Below are 19,602 nucleotides of genomic sequence, written 5' to 3'. Positions count from 1 at the left end.
TCCTCTTTTGATAAAGATATTTAATAGTACTTATCCTCTTTTATTCTTAGGTATGTAAAGATAAACAATGGAAAGACTCAAGAGGTTTTGTCGCACCGATGCTTGTTTACATATATAGATGCATGCCATGTGATACTTTAATTATGTCTTTACATAATTATGACATAGTAACGTTAAAAATTGTATCCTGAAGGATGCCACAAATTATACAATTATTTTGGAATGTGCGAAGGAATTAATACTTCATAGTAAGCAGTATATAGCATATAAACAGAGAACTAATATAAACTACTATGACACTACTAATTAATACTCCCCCTTTAATCAATGAATACATGATGCATGTGTTCTAATACTTACTAGTTACTAAGGATGATAATTACATTAATTTGGTCAAATATTTTGAAGCATGCTTGACATAATAAATACTAAATAAGAGAAAATTTCTTGATGTAGTAGGAAGTATAGTACTAATGATTTATTAACATAATATTTACATGCTAGAAAAAAAGAGAGAACGATTTATGTAGTGTCTAACCAATTCTTTTGGAGTTTAATTATTAGTTTGGAAATTTTCTTGCGTGGACGGTTTATTGGTCCCTCTCTGCTTTGCTTGAACCTTACTTGAATCAAAGGCTTTCATATAAAATTATCCACCTTTGAATTTCTAGTGTATATATATGGTGATATCTCAAAGCAGCTTCTTCACACACTGATCTCTGAGCATATATAACACATTCCCCTTAATTTTATCTTTATCTCCAGTACTGCAATTATTATTAGTTGACTTGAAGATCTGATGGCTGAAACAAAAGCTGCATGTGGGTCCTATGAGGTACGAGTATTGCATTTTAATCCTTCAAAACAAAAAGGTTAGAAAAAAGGTCCGAGTGCACTACATCGAAATATAATGTATAATATAATTCACCTTTGACGTCATATATACAAACTACTTGTAGGTTCTTTTGAGACTAAAATAATGTTCTTTTACCAGAAATATACGCAATAGACCTAATTTTTTTTAAAATTTTCATGTATATACTAAGGCCACAAAAGGAGATGTAGACAATGACAACATCATACTGAACCCGAATTTCGACAATGGCATTGAGAACTGGTCGGGCAGAGGCTGCAACATCTTGGTGAGCAACTCACTGGGAGACGGCAAGGTTGTACCACAAATTGGCAAGTACTTTGCATCGACAACTAACCGAACCCAGAACACGAATGGGATCCAGCAAGATGTAACCGGACGAGTGCAGAGAAAGTTTTTATATGAGGCAACAGCTGTTGTAAGGTTGTTTGGAAGCAATGTCACCCCATCGGATGTACGCGCGACTTTGTATGTTCAAACTTTGAATGGCAAGGATCAGTACATAGGAATTGCAAAGTAAGTATTTTTGTCAATCAGCTTGTATATTCTTTTGTTCTCTTCTCTTTCATCAAAATTTCATTTTTGTTAAATATTGAATATCCAGAGGAATTGAGCGCAGCAAAATTATCTATGTCATGAAGATAAAATAAAAATAATAATATTTGGAAAAATTAATGTTAAAATTATATTCTTTTTTCTTTTTTTAGTTTGCAGGCATCAGACAAAGACTGGGTGCAACTACAAGGAAATTTTTTAATTAATGGAACAGTATCAAAGGCAGTAATATACATAGAAGGCCCCCCACCAAGCACTGATTTGCTTGTCAACAGTTTGGTCGTCAAGCATGCTGAAAAGCCTTCCCCTGCTCCAGCACCTGACTTCTCTGTTAGTTCTTCTTAATTTGCAATTTTTCTATCACATTTAAGCCATAATTTAGGTTTCATCTACATTTTTCTAATGTATGGGCACTATTTACAGTGATGTAGACATGTAGTGGTCATGCTCAACAGTGAATAAATTGAACACTAGCTCTACACCTCTGTTATGTTCTTTTAGCAATGCTTTTTTAACTTGAAAATTAGGCCATAAAGGCTAGTAGCCATATATAGGCCCCATATTATCTACATAGTTACTGTTAAACTAAAGACCTTTAAAAGATATAACTACGGACCTAGCCTAAATATTTTAGACCATCTTCATTGTATCTAAATTCAACTTTTGTTTGTTAATTATTATATTAATTTATCCCCCTTGATATAATTTTTCTTAATCTTTCCTTAAATATGAATTCAGAATGTTGCATACGGAGTGAACATAGTTCAGAATAGTGACCTTTATGACGATTTAAACAATTGGTATGTGCTCGGTAACTGCAATATGGCGGTAGCTAACGGTTCGCCACGCATTGTCCCGCCCATGGTCAAGGAATCTCTCGGTTTGCAAGAACCACTGAGCGGAAAATACATTGCCGTCACCAACCGAACTCAAACTTGGATGGGCCCAGCACAGACAATCACCGACAAAATCAACCTACAAGTGACGTACCAGGTCTCGGGCTGGGTTCGTATCGGGTCGGCAAAAAAAGGAGCCCAGATTATAAATGTGGCTATTGGTTTGGATACACAATGGGTCAATGGCGGCCAGATTCAGGTTAGTGATGAAAGGTGGTATGAGGTTGGGGGCATGTTTCGAGTTGAGCAACTGCCATCTAAAGTTATGGTGTATGTTCAAGGCCCGTCAGCAGGTGTTGATTTAATGGTTGCCGGGCTTCAGATATTTCCAGTGGATAGGAAGGAGCGTTTCAAACATCTGAAGAACATGACTGACAAGGTATATATTTGCACATTTTATCTGTTTTAGATTTCAAATTGATCAGGCTTTGAAGAAACTAATCAAGGAAAAAATAATCGGTGAAAAGGTTGAATTGTCTTATTTTGTATTTTGTATTTTGTATGGTACCTATGGAAATTTTTTGGCTATTGTTTGGATTCACATGACAATGAATCTAATACTTGCATAAAATGGCTTTTGTAAAGGTAAGGAAGCGAGATGTTGTACTAAAGATCTCTGGTTCAAAAGGAGAAAATCTATTAGGCGCTTCAGTACGGGTCCGGCAAACTCAGAACAGCTTTCCCATCGGTACATGCATCAACCGAAACAGCATAGACAATGAAGACTACGTCTCATTCTTTGTCAAGAACTTCAATTGGGCAGTATTCGAAAACGAGCTTAAGTGGTACCACACTGAACCACAACAAGGCAACCTAAACTACACTGATGCTGACGAACTATTAGACCTATGCGACAAGAACAACATACTGGTCCGAGGTCATTGCATCTTTTGGGAGGTGCCAGGCGCGGTACAGTCATGGGTACAAGCTTTATCCAATGCCGATCTCACAACTGCGGTGCAAAACCGGATCAACAGCCTTTTAACCCGGTACAAAGGTAAGTTCCAGCACTATGATGTCAACAATGAGATGCTACATGGGTCATTTTACCAAGACCGACTAGGGAAGGATATTCGCCCAAAAATGTTTCAAACTGCAAGCCAATTGGATTCTTCACCAACACTTTTTGTCAATGATTACCACATTGAAGACGGAGTTGATGCGCATGCAACGCCCGAGGCGTACATCCAACATATACTCAGTTTACAAGAACAAGGTGCACCAGTCAGCGGGATTGGTATACAAGGCCATATAGACAGCCCGGTGGGCCCGGTAGTCTCGGGTTCATTAGATAAATTGGGTGTATTGGGGTTGCCAATTTGGTTCACTGAGATTGATGTATCATCTGATAACGAGCATGTACGTGCCGATGACTTGGAGGTGATGTTGCGTGAGGCATTCGCACATCCTGCAGTGGAGGGGATCATGCTGTGGGGTTTCTGGGAGTTGTTTATGAGCAGGAATAACGGGCATTTGGTCAATGCTGAAGGGGATTTGAATGAGGCTGGAAAGAGGTTTTTGGAGGTGAAAGAAGACTGGCTTTCGCATGCACGCGGGCATTTAGGTGAAGATGGCGAATTCAAGTTTAAGGGATTTCATGGGAGTTACACAGTGGAGATTGTAACTGTAACAAAAAAGAAATTCACACAGACTTTCACGGTCAACAAGGGGGTTTCTCCTTTCGTGGTCAACTTAAATTTGGTAAACAAAGGTGAATCATATGAGGCGATGCAGGAATAAGGATGCTTGGGATCTTGGTGTTTGGGACATTTAGTAATAATGAATTGATGTGAAATTAATAGCATGAAAATTAATCAGATCACAAAATGTACGCATTTTGTCATATATGGGTTTCCTTTTTATTTTGATTGATGTATATTGAAATTATATACTATAAAATTTATACATATATTATTAAATTCATGCTATGTTAACTTCACATTGGTTATTTATGCTGTTGCTTCATTTAATCAGATTAGTCACTAGATGAAGATGTTAGCAAAAAAAGGCTATGATGATGTCCGTCTCAAAGTTAATCATTCTGATTAATAAAATTTGGGAGTATGACCCGTCTTTTCCTGAAAACAGAATTGGATATTGTCAGAATAAAAAGGTATAACTGCATAATTTGATGAGATGTATGGTACAAGACATTCATAATTTGATGAAATTTCCTTTTTTTTTTTAAATTAAAAAAATATATAGTTCGGACCAGACCCTTGCTGCCTAATTAAGGGCCTTTCAGACAGGTTTTTAGTTCGGCTTTTCTAAGAACTTGTCTTGTTAGAAAGACTAAGAGGCAGCTTATGGCTCAAATATTGCAATACTGGCTCGAGAAGGTTGATGGGAGATAACCTGAGACCTGATTCTGATTAGAAGATTGAAGATTTGCGGATCCGGGTCTAATTGCAAGTTAGCGGATCTGACTGGTAATTTATACTGGTACCGAACTGGTACGGTATGAGTGGTTACCTGTTTTTTTTTCCTTCTAATTTTGCAACAGTAGTACCTTCCTGAATTTGATCAAGGATGGAGTTTGTAATGTTGAATGTGTGAGTTGTAAGGATGTAAGGACGTTTTTACCCTTCAATTTATATTTTCATTGGTAGCTGCTGCCAATTTCTTTTTAAAAAAAAAAAAAATGTTATTCGAAGTTATCAGAGTTCCTGAAATCCCCCCATTTTGTGTTGTACTGAATTCAACAACCGATTTGAACCAAAATGTAAGAAAGTCACAATCAACAATCATAATGCAATTAAGTTTGGAGCCGTATCAAAACTTAGCTTATATTACATACAGGAACTTTGCACCTCAAAGGCTCAAAGTATGTCTTATACTATCTCAAAAATTACAAGATCTTAATATATGAACCAATTTTTTTTTTTACACCAAATAAAATGAATGCAATTGACGTTGAGAAAGAAAGTCTCACAATTTAGCCTATACAATGGTTTTGAGCTCTCGTATAATTAGTGTAATTTCACTTGTTGTTATGGTAGATTTGAGGTGTTGAAATATTTTTTTCTCGAAAAGTGAATCTTTTTCTTTGAAGGTCAGTTAGCAAGCGCTTACCGACTATTCCATTAAAGAAATAAAAAGTCCTGTACATAAATATTTACACCACCGAACTCAGCAGATGTAATTTAAAACGTTTACAGAGTGAACAAAACACTAAGGAAAATGGAAAACAATGAAGCATAGTTGAATCCCATCATTCGGTCAAATGACCAGCAGCCACTGTTGTATTTGTTGTTGGGTCTCCACCACCAGACGAATGACGCTCTTTTCGAAAAGTGAATCTTATCTTCCTACTGTATTTTTTTCGTTTGAAATATGTGTTATGAGGACACACCTTCACTAATGATTTTAATAGAAAATATATCCAAACAACTTTTTTTTTTTAAAATAGCTTAAAATACAACAAATAACGTATATTTTTCTAGTTATAAATTCGTTTTCATAGCTATGTTGTCGCTCAGTAATTAAGCAAAGCTATGAATATTTACACTGTTTTGTCATTTACGGAGACATAGAGTTATAGATCAATTTTTCAATTGAAATAGTTTGTTTACGGATTAAAAATCAACAAAAAAAATCATAATTTTCAAGTCCCTTGGACATACCACTTAATTGGTTCGAAACTGTACCCAATGAATTTGATAAATGACTTATCTATGTATAGAGAGACTAATTGTGGTTTTTATGACTTCTGAAATCTATTGAAATGATTTTTAAATTATTTTTTTTCAATATATCAATATCTAGCCATAGAAAGAACTAAGAGTTATGAACAAAATTTAATAAATCTATAATTTTATTTTTGATGAGTTATATTGTGACATTTATCAAAAAATTTAATAGCTAGTAATTTTGGCTAACCCACTGTATATAGAGAATTTATGAGTAAGTAGTCGTCATATACTTGATCATGTAGATAAAAAAATAATTTGATTTCTATTTAAAATATAAGAGGTTCTTCTTTAAAATTCATACAAAATAAGAATAAATAATTAAAATTTCATTTTACACGATCAGATATTTTATATGCCATCTAGAAGCCTACAAACACAACCTTAACAGGAGACTTTGACTAGATCTAGGGCTGTAAACGAATCAAACCGAATCGAACTAACTCCAGTTTGAGTTTGAGTTTGAATAAGATTTGAATCGAACTAATTTGATTTGTTTCAAATCGAACTAATTTCGAATCGAATTACGAACTACAAATTTTTTTGGCAGCCCTAGTTATACTAGTAGTTTATACATTAGTTTTCTTCTCGCTGAACAAAATTCACACGATTTCTTTTTACCTTTCATGAATTCACACTAATGGATTATGGGCCAGTTCAAGATTTCCTTACCTTTTACGCTATTGTATTGATTAAAATCATGGCATGAACCTAGTCAAATGAAACTTATTCCATTGTTAATTTGTTACGCTGCTGAAACATTTTCCTATTATAAGTTACCATAATATTAACAATTTTGAACTAAGATATAAGTTTGGTTCCTGCATTATTAAAGATTAATGGTTGAATCCATTAGTTGCATTATTTGAGATTCGAGCCTAAATAGTTCGCAGATCAATTTCGAACGAATTATACCCAGTTTGAGTTTGATTTGAATAAAATTTGAACTGATCTGGTTTGATTTGTTTCAGAACAAACTAATTTTAAATTGAATTAAACTCAAATCAACGAATCACGAACTACGAATTTTTTTTCCACTCCTAACTAGATCTGTTATACACTTGGCCAAGTTATCATTTTTCACCAACCAGTGACAAAGTTATGTTTGTTGAATAGGGGTCAATTTGACCGAATTTTTTATTAATATCCAAATTTAATATTAAATTTCAAAAAATAACCGCATCAGCAACGTTTCTCGAAATATACCCTTTCCGGAAATTTTTTTTCCGGAAATAGCCTGTTTCCGGAAATTTTTTTTCCGGAAACAGAGAATGACTACAAAGGGCGCTGGCTGCTGGCTCGTCCCTGTCCCCATCACACCCCATCAGCGTTTTTCAGGTATTTTTTTTATTTAATTTATTTAATTTATTTAATTTATTTAATTTATTTAATTTATTTAATTTTAAATGGTTTAAAATAATGTCCAAATAATTTAGGAAATACCGAATGGTCTAGAAAAATTTAGAAAATACCAAAATGGTTTAGAATAATTTAGAAAATACCGAAATAGTCTAGAATTGTTTAGAAATTACCGAAATGGTGTAGAATAATTTAAAAAATACCAAAATGGTGTAGAATAATTTAGAAAAATACCGAAAAAGTGTAGAATAATTTAGAAAAATACCCAAATAGTGTATAATAATTTAGAAAATACCAAAATAGTGTAGAATAATTTAGAAAACACCGAAATAGTCTATAATTGTTTAGAAATTACCGAAATGGTGTAGAATAATTTAAAAAATACCAACATAGTCTAGAATAATTTAGAAAAGACCAAATGGTGTAGAAAATTACCTTAGTAATATAGAAAATTGTTCGATTAATTTAAATTTTTTTTAGGAATCTCTTTTCCTTTCGGGTCCCTTTCGGAGCTCTGATTGTCTGATCGATCGGATCTGCGATTCAGGTTTTTACATTTGAATATTTTATATTTTAATTTAAAATATAATTAATGAGTTCATTTTAATGGTTTAGAATATTGTCTGATTAATTTAGAAAATACCAAAATGATGTATAATAATTTAGAAAAATACCAAAATAGTGTAGAATAATTTAGAAAATTTCTAAATGGTGTAGAATAATTTAGAAAATACCAAATGGTGTAGAATAATTTAGAAAATACCGAAATAGTGTAGAATTGTTTAGAAATTTCCGAAATGGTGTAGAATAATTTAAAAAATACTAAAATAGTTTACAATAATTTAAAAAATACCAAATGGTGTAGAAAATTATCTTAGTAATGTAGAAAATTGTTCGATTAATTAAATTTTTTTTTAGGAATCTCGTTTCCTTTCGGGTCCCTTTCGGAGCTCTGATTGTCTGATCGATCGGATCTACGATTCAGGTTTTTACATTTGAATTTTTTTTATTTTAATTTAAAATATAATTAATGAGTTCATTTTAATGGTTTAGAATATTGTCTGATTAATTTAGAAAATACCAAAATGATGTATAATAATTTAGAAAAATACCAAAATAGTGTAGAATAATTTAGAAAATTTCAGGTGATTTACAATATTGTTCGAATTTTGTAGTATGGCAGACCCAGTACTTAAACATAGATTTAGCCCCCTGTTGTGGATAGTTCACGGTAATCACAGGATATCTGAGGCGTCTAAGGAGGTAAACATTTACTTATTTCGTTTTTCATAACTCTGTAAGTAATCAAATAAATATTGTAATTAATTTTTTTCTTATTTTAGAGTAAAGAGATTTTAACCGTGAGACATTATCGGCACAAATGCGAGTATAATGAGAGGTACGCACCATTTTTAATTCGAATGGGCTTATATCAGCTCGCGACATTGCCCGATATCGCCCTCGATGCGGCCCTCATTCATGGACTTGTCGAGCAGTGGCGTCCGGAGACACACACTTTTCATCTTCCATTCGGAGAGATGACAGGTATTAACTAATTTAAATATATATATTTTTTTTATTCCTTACTGACAAGTCAAATATATTACAGTTTCTCTGGAGGATGTGAGTTGTCTCTGGGGTTTGCCTATTACGGGGGAGCCGATAACGGGATTTACAAACTCGGCGAGTTTTCAAGGCCGACTGTATGAGTTGCTGGGGGTGAAAGATGATGAAGTGAAGGGGTTCATGAAGAAGAGGGGAAATGATACGTACGACATGCTTATCGCCAAAAAAGCTGTCCGTGAGCGCTTCAAAACATTACCAACAGATGCGAACGACGAACAATTGAAATGGTTAGTATTTTTTTATTTACAACCTTATTCGTATTTGATATTTTTAATAATGTACTCACATTTTAAAATTGACGGTTAGGTATGTCCGTGGATTTCTCCTCGACATGCTAAGGAATACAATGTTTGCTGACAATAGCGGGGACGGAATACCGCTGTGGTATCTCAGCATGATTGAAAACTTGGACGAGCCGAGAAAGTACAACTGGGACGGAGCTGTTCTCGCTTATTTATATAGAAATCTATGCCTCGCATCCAGTCCTTCATGCAAAAGCATGCATGGTCCCACCATGCTTCTGCAACACTGGTCGTGGACCCGATTTCAAATTCACCGGTCGTTATCGGGATCTCAACCGAATTGGGGCGCAGAAACAGAAGATACATGTCCATCATTTGCTGACATGTGGAAAGGCCCACACAATTGGGAAAACTCGTCCCATGGTGCAACCTCCGGTTCAAGTATCCCTCGCGACCAGATTCAGAAACTGACAGATAACATGGTCAATTGGCAGCCATACGCATCTGTTTACCACAACCTTTCGAGAACAACCCGGGCGGACCAGGTACATTGTAGTAAAGTCATATTATTTCTTTCATTTATGTCATCACATTTATAATTTGTACCTAACATTGGAACTCTAAATTTGTCAGCCGTTCTACTTGTACCGTGGTCCTCTTATTTTTTATTGGATTGTTGAGCATCACAATCCTGATCGCTGCATGCGACAGTTCGGAAGATGGATCGTTGGGCCATTCACATTGGTTGCCTTTTGGTTCCCAATGTCCACTCCATGTCTGTGCCACTATTGACATACGGTACAAGGGGTTGACGTATAAATTTTCATTATATCTCATTTCACGGACAACGGCCATGAAATGAGAACAAGGTATGCCGGTCAATTGAGGCTTCTGACATTCACATTCAACCTTGTTGTTGTCCTTAACAACAACCCCATACCCGAAATCCCTACGAGTATACTCAAGTCTCGGCTGATTACGCCTTGCTGGAATTTTTTCACCCTTAACTAGGACCTCAAAAAGCCCATGACTTCCACGATAAGGAATCACAGTCATGTCCCTTCCTTTTCCGATACGCTTTTGCAATAACTTAGTTACCCTGTCGGACCACACCTGACCATGCTGACATGCCATTTGAGCTTTGTTCCATCGTTCAAAAAACCATTTATTTAATTTATAGAACGTATCCTCCACGACCGCTGCAACCGGTAATCACCGACTAATTTTGAACACGGCGTTCAGTGACTCTGACCCATTTGTTGTCATTATCCCCCATCGGTGGCCTCCGTCCAAAGCTTTATACAACTTCTCTGGACATGGAAGCTCGTCTTCATCGTTAGGGTCCCTCTTACCCACCTTGTTAAGGTAGTCGATAGCCTTCGGACAACCAATTTCAAAGTCTTGTAACATCTCCTGCAACCTCCTAGGTTTGCATTTGTTCACTCCAGCTATGAACCTGTCGCTGACCTCTCTCTTACGGCCCACGTGCTTGTAGAGATTTTCGGCAACATGTTGGGAGCAATACTGATGCACACATTGATCGGTAGACTCATCCCATCCGAGATTTGGATCCTGAAACACGGCTTTAATTCCCAAATGTCTATCCGATATGACACAAAAGAATCGATTATCTCCAATTACTTCTAACCTTAACCATCTCATAAAAAAACCCCAGTTGTCAGCGCTTTCTTTCTCCACAATTGCAAAAGCCACTGGAAGCAATTGGTTTTCAGCATCGTACATACATGCCATTAGCAGCCTACCTTGGTACCGTCCCGACATGAAACATGCATCGATACTAATCACTGGTCTGAGGAACGGTATCGCTGCAATACACGCTCCAAATGCCCATGCCGCTCTGTGGAAGTGCCTATCAGTTTCTTTCTCAATCGGTTTCGAGATCACACAATACTTAGTTCCTGGATTGTTTCTCTTGATGGCTTCCAATAGTGGAATAAGCAAGTTGTACGAGTTCTCCCAACTCCCAAATAAATTTGCAATAGCAAGCTCACGACCTCTCCATAATTTGTTGTACTTGGGGGTTACCTTATCATATTTCATCATGACGATATCTCGAATATGATTTATAGAAGAGCACACGTCCCTTCTAATGGTCTTATCAATCGCAAGGGCAACCATCTCTGCTGTAAGCTGACAATGATCAGTACGTGTTGCCGATACTGTGCACGTATGGGGAAGTGCTTGTTTGGTAATAATCCAAGATTCTGAAAGACCGTTCTGCTTTGCGGACACCTTAAATTTACAAAAAGCATCTCTGCACCCCACCTCGTAACGTCTAGGTTCGCTCCTAATAACCCTGCACTCACAATTATTTTCAAGATGAAACTCATTGATTGCTATCTTTAGAGCCGTTTTCGACTCATAAAATACACCTTTAGCCAATGGATTATCTGTCATTTTTTTTGAGCTGCCGAAAAAATCGACATCCGCAGGCCGAAAACCGGATATGTCATTGAAACTGTCAACCGGATGTGTCATATTTTCCCGACCAGTAATCGGGTACTGTGATTGACGGGACTGTGGTTGTGACTGATTGGGCTGTCCGATATCATCATCGGAACCCGACGACTCACCGGAGAGCATCTCATCTCCACTCGCCAAACTATCAGAATCAATTGCATCCATAGGTACATGCGAATAATCGCGTACATGTCTGCAGACCGCACTGGAACTGGGTCGGGATCTCATTGGTATATCCACAGAGTGCCGACCGGTACAAGGTTGGGATCTAACTGGTATTGGGTCTTGATCCACATGATTCTGACTGCTACTGGGTCGGGATATAACTGGTTGATCCACAGAGTTGCTACCGGTACTGGGTCCGGGTCTCATTCTTACATCCACAGAGTACCGACCGGTGCTAGGTCGGGATCTAACTGGTATTGGGTCGGGTTCCACAGGATTCTGACTGGTACTGGGTCGGGATCGAGGTTCAGGAATCTGACTAGTACAGTTCGGTTCCAATTCTACATATAACTCCATAATCTTGAACCTTTGTGAAAAAGATGACACAATTCCTAAAATCATTTCGAATGATTGTTGGTCCATTACCGGTACTAATTGATAGTCACGTTGTCCATCGGTGGACATATTAAACCTGGCTTGAATTTCCAGATTTGCTTGACTAGCATTGTACCCAATAAATTTATAAATCCCATTCTGAAGATAATCAAAATTGTGGTTCACGGTTAGCGGTAATGAGTATTTAGCTCGGGTACTGTAATAGACCCCGTCATCATTATATTGGATTTCCCCTCCAGTATAAATTTTCGCACAAATAGTTGTCATTTTTAATTTCGATTGGTCTGGCAATTTCAAAAATAACAACATATAATTAATTAAAAATTGTGTTGCCATTGGTAAAAATATTCTAGACAATTTTCAATAATTATTCTACACTATTTTGGAATTTCATAAATTAATAGGGCAAGATTCTAAACTATATTGGAATTTTTTAAATTATTATAAACCATTTTGGAAGGTTGTAAACAATTCTAAATTTGCTGGACAATATTATAAAAAATAAAAAAAAAATGTTGGAATGAAGTAATTAATTATAAATTAAATTAAATTAAAAATAACATAAAGAAAATAAAATTACCTCAATCGAAAACTGGTCGATCTGACTGTCAGAGCTCCGTAAGGAATCCGAAAAGCAAAAAGTTCCTAAAACAATTCTAAATCATTTCAGAATTAATCAAAATTATTTCAGAATTAATAAAATTATTTTAGAATTAATAAAACTTTTAAATTTATTCTGCACCATTTTTTATTTTTTTCAATTAATATGACAATATTCAGAATTTCAATAATTTCAAATTAAATAGTTACATATTTAAATAATTACAAATTAAATACTTCTAAATTTAAATTATAAATAAAATAAATTTAAATTACAAATAAATTAAATTTAAATTATAAATAAATGAAATTAAAATTATAAATTAATGAAATTAAAATTATAAATTACTTAAATTTAAAATATAAATAAATTAAATTATAAATAATAAATTAATTAAATTATAAATAATAAATTAATTAAATTTAAATTATAAATAAATTAAAACTTACTGTGAGAGAGCGGATGATGTGAAAGCGACGACATTCTGCGAATTTATAAACTAAATTTAATGCATTTCTGGAAAAAAAATTTCCGGAAATTCCGTCTATTTCCGGAAAAAAAATTTTAGGATTCGAAAAGTTTCCAGAAAAAATTTTTCCGGATTCGGAAAGTTTCCGGAAATTTTTTTTCCGGATTTAGCTAGTTTCCGGAAATTTTTTTTCCGGAAATGGGGCCTGTTTCCGGAAATTTTTTTTCCGGAAAGGGTATATTTCGAGAATCATTGCTGATGCGGTTATTTTTTGAAATTTAATATTAAATTTGGATATTAATAAAAAATTCGGTCAATTTGACCTCCATTATTTTTAAAAGCTCTGTATTTAAGCTAAATACATAAGTTTTTATATAATTTAGAATAAAATATTATAAATATTGTAAATTGACTTCCATTTATAGCATAAATTTTTTATATAATTAACTCTCATTCACGCTTCATCTATATAATTTTAAAAGTTGGTTCCCCCTCTACCACCAAGCAATTAGCCCTATTCTCGTTTTGAACAGGACATAATTACTCACTCTAAGTGAGGTTATGATACTATGCATGATACATATTAGTCCGTATTATCGATCAATATCTCAATTTTCAAAATGCAAATAATCAATCGGATCCATTCAACATAATCTTCATATGAAAATATACTTGTAGATCGAACTTTATATTTTTTGAATTATTTTATTATTTTTTAGATAGATTGGAAAGCACTTGATTTAAAGATTTTGAACAATTTAAAAGTAGTATTTTTTACCTATTTAAAACATATTAAAAAAAATTCTACAAAATATAAAATATAGTCTGCAATTACATTTTCATATGAAAATCACGTTTAACAATTCAGATCGACTATTTAAATTTCAAAAAGAAAAGATATTGATCTGTAGTACATATCAATCCTATATACACAATACCACAGCTTCATTTTTATTACTTGCGGATCACCCCTTTTTTTTATGAAAGCTTGCGGATCATTTAATTCACTATTTGCAACATTATTTGTTACCAGCTTGACTTCTATAAACTGGAGGTTAAAATTTTCAATTTTAAATATATACAAAACATCTTACGTCATATTTTAAACCGACAATCAGTCATATAGAAAATATTGTCTAGTAGACTAAAGATTGATTCTCTTCACTCATTATCTCACTAAATACTTGCTTAAGTTTGAAGATGTAGAAATTATTCTCAGAGCATCTACATCTCTAAAACTCAATATGATTTCTAAATAACTATTAACTATTTTTTAGAAATTATGGTCTCTAAAGTTTCTAACTCTCACATCCCTGAAACTCATTTTAGAGTTTCTATTAACTCACGTCAGCAACAAATTAAAAAGAAGAAACAATTTGAGCCAATCATTTGACCAACATAGAGTTTATAAACAGTTTCTTAATAAGAAATTTTCCTGCATAGTTTCTAAATAAGAAACTCTCCTACATCCCTGAAACTGGATTAAAAACTGCCACGTCAGATTAGAAACTCTAATAGTTTAAGGGATGTGGATGCTTTCACAAAGTTAAGAAATTGTTAGTTGGAAACTTCCATTGTACTCTATAATTTTGGGGCAACATTCTTATGATTTATGTTTTTTAAGTAAAGTTGTAGGTCAAACCATCAAACTATTTAATACCCTTGTTATTACAACAAATAATTTCTCCTATTTGAATTTTGAACTCATGAGTCATGACTTTCTATATAAAGATTACGTGGTTTTGTCACTAAACTAAATACTATTTTTTTTTTTTTTATAATTATGTTTGATTCTGTCAAAATTAAGAAAATATGCACTCCTCCACACGCACTCTTGTACTATGCTATTTCATTACGTTCATTTCTATCATTATTTATTAATTATGTTTGATTCTGTCAATTTTGTCGGCTTTAACAAGCAAAACTTCTCATTGGTAGTCATAATATTCCAAACCTGTCACACAACATTTTCCTTCACTCCAAAGCCTTTACACTACTAAGAAATCTACAACAGTGATATAACTACGGCCGATATTGCTTTAATTTTTCTAAAATCTTACATTATAGTGCAAGGATTGGATCATGGTTCGAATCGAAAGTTATTTTTTTTAAAAGAACCGATTTTTTTAAACGCCTCTGTTCTGAAAGAAAGCGGACTACATTATTTGGTTCACACTGAAACTTTTTGCCTTTCATATGCTTTAACTTGCAGTAACAAAACCAAATCTACTTATCTGAGAAAACAGAATCATTTGGAATATGTTGCGGATAACATTGTTAATGTATCTAGCACTATCCAGTAATTGTTATTGCTGTTATATTCGCATACATGATCATGATTTGCTAGAGCAATGTACATTAAAAAAAAAAAAAAAAAAACAGGTTTGGTTACCGAGTTTTATAAAAGACAAAATAAATTAGTCCTTATACTTTCATTAACATCATATTAAATCTCAAGTTTTCTTAACAAAAATCAAATTAGTTTCTGATACTTTATTTACAACATATCAGTTCTTAAAATTTTGAAGGAAAAAAAAACAAAATCTAAGTTAGTCCTTCAATTTTTCTCAGAATAAACAAATTAATCTGTCGGTCTTTGAATTAGTCATTCTAAAAAAAAAACACCTACTTAGCTTTTTCTTTAAAACCCATGAAACAATTTGTGTAAATAGAACTTCATTGACGAATTTTGTACTTTTTCCATATTGTAAGGAACAACTTCTCTTTTTATTAAGAAATAATTTGGTACAAAGAAAGCTCAAGGATTTGACTTAGGTTTTAAGGAAAGTTTGACAACAAAAGACTATTTTTTAAAATTATAGTAAAATTAAAAGAGGGGATATACAAAAAAAATTATAAAATTGATGCAAGAATATCTTCCATCAAACTACTCTAGAAACTTGTAATGATTCATGTTTGACGGTCTACGTTGAAATATCAAATGATAATTAAATTGTTCAAAATTTGGTAAGCATTCAATCTATAAAGTAGCAAACGTGTGATATTTCAACAATTAATTGTCCAAAAAATTGATAAGCATTCAATCTATAATGTAAATATATATATATATATATAGAGGTTGGCTAAGATCAAAGTGGTAGTTCCTGAGCTTTGGTGCTACCAATTCGTTTTTCAATATTTTAAAGTTCAAAACGTCGATCCGAACCGTTCAAGTTGTTCTCCATATTAAATTGTGCTTAGAGACCAAATTTTATATTTTTCTAAATTTTTTTACTATTTATTAAGCCACTTTGAAAACAGCTGATCCAACGGTGGCTTTTGATTTTACTGTTTTGTTAAGCCACCGTTGGATCAGCTGTTTACAAAGTGGCTTAATAAATAGTAAACAAATTCAGAAAAATGTAAAATTTGGTCTCCAAGCACAATTTAATATGGAGAACAACTTGAACGGTTCGGATCGATGTTTTGAACTTTAAAATATTGAAAAACGAATTGGTAGCACCAAAGCTCAGGAACTACCACTTTGATCTTAGCCAACCTCTATATATATATATATATATATATATATAGTTAGGCTGGGGTGCTATGGATAGCATAGTGGCCTCTATGCTACGGCTCAATATTCGAGTTTTAAAAATCCAAACGGTCGATCCGAACCGTTCATCTTATTCTCCATATTAATATCTACTTGGAGACCAAATTTTACATTTTTCTGAATTTTTTTACTATTTATTAAGTATTTTACAAAATTGTTGATCCAATGGTGGCTGCACAAAACAGTAAAACCGTTGGATTAGCGATTTTCAAAGTGGCTTAATAAATAGTAAAAAAATTCAGAAAATTATAAAATTTGGTCTCCAAGCAGATATTAATATGGAGAATAAGATGAACGGTTCGGATCGACCGTTTGGATTTTGAAAACTCGAATATTGAGCCGTAGCATAGAGGCCGCTATGCTATCCATAGCACCCCAGCCTAACTCTATATATATATATATATATATATTAAGCCACTTTGAAAATCGCTGATCTAACGACAATATTAAAACCAAAAGGCACTGTTGGATCAGCGATTTTCAAAGTGGCTTAATAAATAGTAAAAAATATCAAAAAATTTAAATTTAGTCTCCAAGCACATATTAATATGGAGAACAAGATGAACAGTTCGGATAGGTTATTTGGACTTTGAAATCTAAAAACTGACTCGTTATAACTTAGGTTGAAATTATAACGTTATGACATTAGCCGGACTCTCTCTCTCTCTCTCTATATATATATATATATAATGTGCATATAAAAACGTTTTTCAATTTTATAATCACTTTATCTTAGTTTCACTACTACGGAATAAGTGATTATACACGGACATAAACAGGGGAGCTACACAGATTTCCTGCCGTGTAGAATGCGAGGGTGTAGAAATACCTGAATATTTACACACGGATATTTACCCGTGTGAGATTATTGAGAGCTACACGGATTATTACAAAAACAACCGTGTACAATTCCCTGACAGTGGCGCTCTCCATAACCGAGCTACATAGATTATTACATAAAAAGCCGTGTACGATTACTATTCTACACGAACATTTAGCTAAATATCCCTGTACGATTACTCTTTCTACACGGATATTTAGCTAAATGTCCGTGTAGCTCACTTATTTTTTTATTTATTAATTTTTTTAATATTTTTTAATGTTTAAATGCTTTTCTACACGGATATTTAGCTCAATGTCCGTGTAGCTCTCTTATTTTTTTTAATGTTTAAATACCTTTCTACACGGATATTTAGCTAAATGTCCGTGTAGCTCTCTTATTTTTTATTTATTAATTATTTTTCAATATTTTTTTAATGTTTAAATGCCTTTCTACACGGATATTTAGCTCAATGTCCGTGTAGCTCTCTTATTTTTTATTTTTTTATTTTTTAATATTTTTTTAATGTTTAAAAACCTTTCTACATGGATATGTAGCTAAATGTCCGTGTAGCTCTCTTATTTTTATTATTTATTAATTTTTTTTATTTTTTTTAATGTTTAAATACCTTCCTACATGGATATTTAATTAAATGTCCATGTAGCTCTTGTATTTTTTTATTTATTAATTATTTTTTTAATATTTTTTAATGTTTAAATGCCTTTCTACACGGATATTTAACTCAATATCCGTGTAGCTATCTTATTTTTGTATTTATTATTTTTTAAATATTTTTTTAATGTTTAAAAACCTTTCTACATGGATATGTAGCTAAATGTCCATGTAGCTCTCTTATTTTTTTTAATTTTTTTAATGTTTAAATACCTTTCTACACGGATATTTAGCTAAATGTCCGTTGAGCTCTCGTATTTTTTTATTTATTAATTTTTTTAATATATTTTTTAATGTTTAAATACCTTTTTACACGGATTTTTTTAATATTTATTAATGTTCGTCTATAATTGTTTTTTTTTTTTTTGCTAGCCATTTAAAATCAGATCAATTCCAAAATAGAAAATTTCCAAAATAAGAATACCAAAACCCCTAAACAAAATTCATGCACACTAAATTATATCAAAAATTATACAAAATTCATGTACACTAAATTATACAAATCCATATTCTTGTTTCATAAACCACACTGCCCACATACATCTACAATGATCTCACTGCTCCTTGGAGTAACTCTTTGACTCTGTTGAATACTACAAAAATTCAAAATATGCAAGTTACAAAAATACAATCTAGCAACTACATCTCTATTTTGCTTTATAGAAATAAATATTGTAATTATAACAATGCAGCTAATAAAATAAATTTAGAGGAAATCAATATTAGTTATATGGACAAGTCAAGGCAAACATATGAATTACATACCAGATATGCTGGCCATTGGAATTGTATGTGGTCGGCAAAGTGATACATATAAATCATTGTGTAATAACCGCATTTCCAACCGTCCTCCTGTTGCGGGGACTAAAATTTATATTTAGCAGCCTGTGTTAGAATGACAGTAATTTTTTGAACAAAATATGAAATTATAAAATTATAGTGTGCCCACTGCCAACCACTTCCCATTCAATTTATTTCTCTGCCTGCCCGTGCTTTGCACTCCACCCTCTCTAACATATTGCTTAAAAGCCCTTACAAAATTGAGTGACTGTAATTAACAATTTCACAATTTGTTATATATAATTGAAAAAAAAACAAACCAAGTGAATTATTATTGCTTACTTCGATAAAGCAAGGAAGATTTTTTTGAACTGCTAAGGAGTGATGGTTTGTTCGGGCCGTGAAGAATCCATGATATAAA

General features: G+C 33.1%; 2 protein-coding genes across 2 annotated transcripts in view; both read left to right on the top strand.

Annotated features, from left to right (window-relative positions):
• Positions 1 to 19,602, top strand: part of LOC144572159 (protein POLYCHOME-like) — a 76,850-nt gene that overhangs the window by 48,853 nt on the left and 8,395 nt on the right. The gene's annotated exons all lie outside the window — the stretch shown is intronic.
• Positions 707 to 4,253, top strand: LOC144572513 (endo-1,4-beta-xylanase 1-like). The gene is made up of 5 exons (XM_078322108.1): positions 707 to 835; positions 1,047 to 1,390; positions 1,582 to 1,759; positions 2,168 to 2,704; positions 2,911 to 4,253. The coding sequence occupies exons 1-5, from the start codon at positions 800 to 802 to the stop codon at positions 4,063 to 4,065; spliced, it is 2,250 nt and encodes a 749-aa protein (XP_078178234.1). The 5' UTR covers positions 707 to 799; the 3' UTR covers positions 4,066 to 4,253.

This window comes from Carex rostrata, chromosome 20 (genome assembly GCF_964058835.1).
Source record: "Carex rostrata chromosome 20, lpCarRost1.2, whole genome shotgun sequence".
NCBI lineage: Eukaryota > Viridiplantae > Streptophyta > Magnoliopsida > Poales > Cyperaceae > Carex > Carex rostrata.
Note: the sequence above shows the minus strand (reverse complement) of the source record. Positions and strands in the feature narration are given on the sequence as shown.

What these genes read in the sequence shown, in the direction of transcription:
- LOC144572513 (XM_078322108.1), top strand. Translation starts at nt 800, where the DNA reads ATGGCTGAAACAAAAGCTGCATGTGGGTCCTATGAG. An exon ending in CTGCATGTGGGTCCTATGAG is followed by an intron (nt 836 to 1,046) that starts GTACGAGTATTG and finishes GTATATACTAAG; the next exon opens with GCCACAAAAGGAGATGTAGA. An exon ending in CTCCAGCACCTGACTTCTCT is followed by an intron (nt 1,760 to 2,167) that starts GTTAGTTCTTCT and finishes ATATGAATTCAG; the next exon opens with AATGTTGCATACGGAGTGAA.